The 6,000-nt window shown below is 38.5% G+C and overlaps 1 protein-coding gene across 1 annotated transcript in view; it reads right to left on the reverse strand.

Annotated features, from left to right (window-relative positions):
• Positions 1-5,464, reverse strand: part of MROH9 (maestro heat like repeat family member 9) — a 152,029-nt gene extending 146,565 nt beyond the window's left edge. Inside the window, exon 1 of the mRNA XM_055324332.1 lies at positions 5,255-5,464. Coding sequence (XP_055180307.1) covers positions 5,255-5,464 — 210 coding nt within the window. The remainder of the gene's footprint in view (positions 1-5,254) is intronic.
• Positions 5,465-6,000: the final 536 nt, after the last annotated feature.

Consider the following 6,000-nt stretch of genomic DNA (forward strand, 5'->3'; position numbering starts at 1 on the left):
TGTGCATATATGAGTAGAAATAATCAAGAAGTCTACATACTAAAATTCTAACCATAGTTTTGTTTAGATAGGATTATAGATTATCTTCTTTTTTTCCTATTTACTGTGCTTCCTGAATATATATTTATGTACATACACACACACATATGTACAGAAATACATCTGGGAAAGTAAAATAAAACTATTTTCATTTTACACACATACACACACACACAGGCTACAAAGAAATGAGCTCCTGAAGCTAATAAGGATGCCCTGGTTATCTAGCTCTCCACTACTACCAATTTAATAAATATTTCTGAGTAGCTGTATGTGCTAGGCTCTGTACTCCTGATCCTCTTCTCCTCACATTCAGCCTCCCTTCTGCTCCCGTTTCTTTCTCTCCTTCTCTCCTCTCATCCCCTTCTGTCCCTCTCTTCCTTTCCTCTCTCTTCACCTTTGACTTCTTTCCCTTGTCTTATTTCACACCTGCTGACCCTGGCTCTCTCTTCAAACAAAAACATATGCAACTTTCTCCCCCACATCACTGACCCTCCAAGAGATCATTTTCTACTCAGGCTTCCTTCTCCCTTCTACTCTTCCTTTCAATGCCAGTCGCTCCCCAACCCTCTTCCACCTGGATTTTGCCCTTACCTCTCAAAGAACATATATCTGGCAAAACCATTAACAACTCCTAATTCTAGTTGTCCCTAATAAACTGAAAATTCCAATAGTCTCATATAAAGGATTCATTTTTGTATTTTCTTCTGGTCTTTCCCTATGTGTCTACAATTTCACATAGCTATAATAACTTCAGCATAGAAGCAATTTTTGGGGATGCCTGGGTGGCTCAGTGGTAGAGCATCTGCCTTCAGCCCAGGGCATGATCCTGGGGTCCCGGGATCAAGTCTCACTTCGGGGTCCCTGCATGGAGCCTGCTTCTCTCTCTGCCTATGTCTCTGCCTCTGTCTCTCTCATGAATAAATAAAATCTTTTAAAAAAGCATTTTTTGCATTTTCTTCCCTTTTTAATATAATACTGTGACTCTCTACACCTTCACTACATATCCATCATAATCGCCCACAACATTTGCATGGTAGTGGATAGTTTCACTTATGGTTAAGAATCTGAGCTTTGGAGTTCTGCTTGTATTCAAGCCTCATCTTCACCACCCACTGGCTGCATGATGTTAAGTTAGTTAAGAATGAGTCCTTCACTTTTCTCATCAGTGACATGGGGATAATACAGTACATATGTCATAGGGCTGTTATAAAGATAAAATGAGATAATGTATATTAAGCCTTAGAACACTGGCAAGTATGCAGCAAATATTCAATAATAGCTATTTTTATTATATATTATCTAAAAGCACCTTACTTAACTTATACAGTCTTTTCTAGACATTTAAGTTATACCTATGTGTTATCATTATAAAGAAAGTTGCAGTGAGCATTTGCTGCAAATAAAACTTTAAAATTTTTGGTTTTATTTTAGAATATAATTCTTAAAAAAAGAAAGTCCCAAAATTGGAATGAGAGAGTTCAAGAGCTGTGTGGACATCTCATCTCTCTGGAACACTTTTCTTCAAATGACAGTTTTTATCTGCATTGTCATCTGCAGTTGGCACTTACACAAATTCTCCCAGTACAACTGATGCTGGATAGCATCATCTCTTTCAGTGACTGAGAAGTTCATAGATAAAAAATTGTAATCCATTATTATTTCAGTAAGAATCTCTTTGACATTATATTGTGGCCAGTATTATAAATGCTTATCCATTTATTACATTTTGTCTTGCATAAATCAGTTTCTCCTTAATGTTCAAAACTAAACTATTGATTTTCCCCACAAAACTGCTCTGCCTCCTGTCACCTCTGTCTGCCCCTCATAGAAGGGCACTTCTATGTACCCAGTTTCTCAGGACAAAAGCTTGCAGCCACCCTGGATATCTACACCCAGTCTGTCAGCAAGTCTGTCCCTTTCTCCTCAATAGAATCTGGTATATAATTCAATCAAAGATAACCCATGCTACAAAGGTGCTCAAGTGAATTTTTTTGGTTGATGTAACTGTCCTGTGTCTTGATTATGGTATGATCACTTGACTGTATATATTTGTCAAAGCCTATTGCAATGCATACTTATAATGGATGAATTCTACACACACAACTTACACTCCTAAAAAACTAATTTAAAAATTTTCTCTTGCAAGAAAATCTTGCAATTACAATGTATGTTTGCCTTTTGTGCCTTAAGAGAAATCCAGTTTCCCAACACATTTTAGTCTTTCCCCTTGATTTTCCATTTAGATGTAGATGTGCCTTTCCCCAGAACTGCAAATTCATGAAGATCTCTTCCTACTTGGTCTTGTCTAAAGAATTTGCCTTTATGGAAAGGCAAATTCCACAAGAATTTGTCTATGTGGACTTGGGCCACATAGTCCATTTATCTTGCAGCCATTCCATCTCCCAAGATTGCCTAGTCAAGGAAGTGTCATCTGTTCTTGAAGCACCCAATGCTTTCCTTGAGCAACTGTGCATAATGCCTCCTCCTGCACTGTACCACCAGAGTCTCTGTGAAGCTGGCCATATACATACAGTGCTTGAAATTACTGCCCTTATCAGTTTTTATTTTCAGGCTAAGTGAAGTTTCGGGAATGCCACAGAGGAGCAATGCTGTAAATAGTTTGTAACATAACATGAGTTAGTTTTTCAGCTGTTGACAGTTCATGTCCCAAGGGAATGAGATTTAAGTTAGGGGAAAGGGATAAAACCAGAGAAAGAGGAGCTTTCAAGAAGGCCTGGCATAAAGAATTCTGGGAAAGTAGGATAAACACTGAGTACCTAGCAAAAGAGGGTGAGGCTTAAGGAGAAGCAGGATCCTCTGGAAGCAAACATAAGAAACCTTGCTTTATAATTTACCTAGCTTCTTGGGTTGGAGCTCTACAGACACCTGGAGCCTCTAGAAATAGAGATGAGTTCCTAGTGCCCCCTGAACATTGAAATAGAGTCCCCCCTTTTGGGAACTCACCCTAAAGAAACTCATCCTTTCATAAGACTGTGTTCCTCTCTTCCAGAGCACTTACCAGTTTGCAACACTGCATTAATTAAGGTAATTTTTTTATTACTGTCTCTTCCTGTCTAAATTGAAAGCTACATTAAAACAGTACCTCCTCCTGTTTTGGTCACTATTCTATCGTTTCATATAATATTTATTTAATAAATAGCTGTTAAGTAGACAGTCCTAAGAGATAAGTACTGTTTAATCCATATTTTTCACAATGCTACTGAAAAAAGGTAATGTTAAAAGTATAAACTGAAAATTTTAATTGTGTTATGGAATATGCTGTCTGGGTGGGTAATATGAGTTAGATTTATCTGGTTCCCTCATTGCCACACAGCAGCAAGTTAGACTTTGGGGAAAAGGAAATAGATGGTAAGGTTTGATGAGATATGAGGTGAGAAAGGTTCAAGCACACTTTCTGCTAGATTCCACAGGAGATAAAATACACTGAAGACAAAAGGTCTCTTCTGCATAACCTGGTGTAATAGAAAGTACATGGTCTTCAGGCTCATAGAGGCTTTGGGTTGCATCTCAGTATTTACCTCTTAGGTGAGCAATCTTGAGGAAGTAACCTAGTTCTTCTGAGCTTCCTTTTTATAAATAGAAACAATTGATCTTTCATGAGCTTCCTGCAAAACTTAAATTATATGGCAGCATAAATCCAACAATTCCATTCAAAGGTATTTATACAAGAGAAATGAAAATATATGTCCCTAATCCCCTTGTATATAAAGTTTATAGCAGCTTTATGAGCAATAGTTTAAAACTGGAAGCAGCCTACTTGTCTACCAATTAAAAAAATGAGAAACCACATTGAAATAGATTCAGCCAGTGGGCTGCTTTTCAACAATAGAAAGGAACAAAGTACACAAATGTGGATAATGTCACGAACATGTTGTGAGTTGGAAAAGTCAGACACAAAAATGATAAATGCTGCATGATTCTATTTATATGAAGTTCTATATTATGCAAATCCATTTCTGTGTGTGTGAAGTAAAGGTCAATATATAAATGATGGTTAATAATAATATTTAGAATAAATGGTTGCCTTTGTAGAAGGAGGGGAGCAAGGATCAACTGGGAAGGGGTATGAGGGAACTTTGTAAGATAATAGTGTTTTATGTTTTGAAAGGGACTAGGTTTACATGCATACATGCATCTCAAAACTCAGCAAATGTTCACATAAGGTTTATGCATTTTATTGTATGTAAATTCTACCACAGAAGAAAATAAAACTGCAAACACATATTGAAGTACTGATGTGCATGCTGGTATATTTAGGAATAGTATAATGAGGGCTGCAGTATACCTAGAACCAGTGACTGTAGAAATAGCTGGAACTAGGTACTATTTACTTAGTTGATTGCATTTTTTTTTAGAAAAAGGTGGACTGATGGAAATATGAATAGATAAATAGATAATAAAACAAGTCTGGTGAAGAGTTCATGGTAGAATTTCAATGGTGGGTCTATGGGTGGTCATGGCAAAGTACTCTGAACTTCTCTATAAATCTGAATATTTTCATAACAGAATATTGAAAAAAGAAAAAGCAAATGAGAGCAGCTGGATACAGTAATGTTTCACTGACTACACTGAAGTCTTCCCTGCTGTGTGAGTCTAAAGAAAATGTTCCCATGAAAGCCATACAAGATGTTCTGGTTGTTAGAACCAATCCTCAACCCTTGACCCTGTCTGCACTGCCGTTTACTACTCTCTCTCTCTCTGCTTTTGTGTTTCCCTTTTTACCTTCGCATTGCTCTTTCTCCTCCTAAATAGAGGTGCTACTCTTTTCCCTCTCTGTGATCTCTCCCTTAAAAATTCCACTCAGCCTCTGGTCTTCAATAGAACATTGACTCCAACAACGACCAGATCTATTTCCAGCCGTATCCTCATTCCAGAACATTGGTTTTACATTCTGAGCTGTCTTCTGGTCACTTTGCCCCCATGTCTGTAATCCTGTTCTACTTGTGTTACCTCACCGCTGCTCCCAGGCACCCCGGGGTCGCTCATGCTCCCCAGGCTGCCCAACTGATGAGCAAGCAAACCTCCTAAGACTCTCTGATGCCCATCCCTCCCTGTTCCGTGCCTTCTTTTTCTACCCTAGTTTGTTATTGTTACTTTTTGAAACAAGTCTGTTGAAACAGCTCCTAACTGGCCTCTGCTTCCTATTTCTCCAGTTTTCTCACTCCTGACATTTCTAAGAAAGCCCACGTACAGTAACATAACCCCTCAGCTCACACATTCCTAATGGATTCTTGTTGCTTTGAGAATCAAGTTCAAGTTCCTTGGCCAGGCTTTCAAGGTTGCAATGTGGCCTAAACTTGGCATTGTAACTCAATTTCCTAGGATTTCCATAATCTCTCAATCCCGAATTCCAAACATATGAAGCCAGTTTTTGCTCCTGTTCCGAGACTCCTTCTCCCATTTAGAATGATTGAAATGTCTCACAAACTGATGTATCCTAATGGGAAGAATCTCTTTTACCTCTGGACATGCGCAGTGCTTCATTTGAAGTTCTCTGAGCAAGCTGGGCCTTTTCTCTCCGGTGTTATTAATAGTCGTGTGTTAACACGTGGTTCCTAGTCACCTGGTAGCTCCTTTTGAAAAGAATACGTTTGGTTTATCTCTGTCTCCTTCACAGCACCTTGCAAAGAGCCTTGCACATGGTGGAAACTAAAACAATTGTTTATCTAACTTATGAAAACTGGAGAGACTGGAACTTAAATAGAAACATAGATATTTAGAAACAGGTCATTCTTGAGCATTTCTATTACTATGCAGTTAATTTTTTTCATGTGTAAGTTATTGTCCAACCACTGTTTTTCTTTGTTGCGATTCTCCTTACACCCATCAGATTTTAAAACCATTGGTGAGGGATGCCTGGATGGTTGAGTGTCTGCCTTTGGCTCAGGGAGTGATCGCAGAATCACCAGCTCGAGTCCCACATCTGGCTCCCTGCAT

The sequence above is a fragment of the Nyctereutes procyonoides genome, unplaced genomic scaffold (assembly GCF_905146905.1).
Source record: "Nyctereutes procyonoides isolate TBG_1078 unplaced genomic scaffold, NYPRO_anot_genome, whole genome shotgun sequence".
Lineage (NCBI taxonomy): Eukaryota > Metazoa > Chordata > Mammalia > Carnivora > Canidae > Nyctereutes > Nyctereutes procyonoides.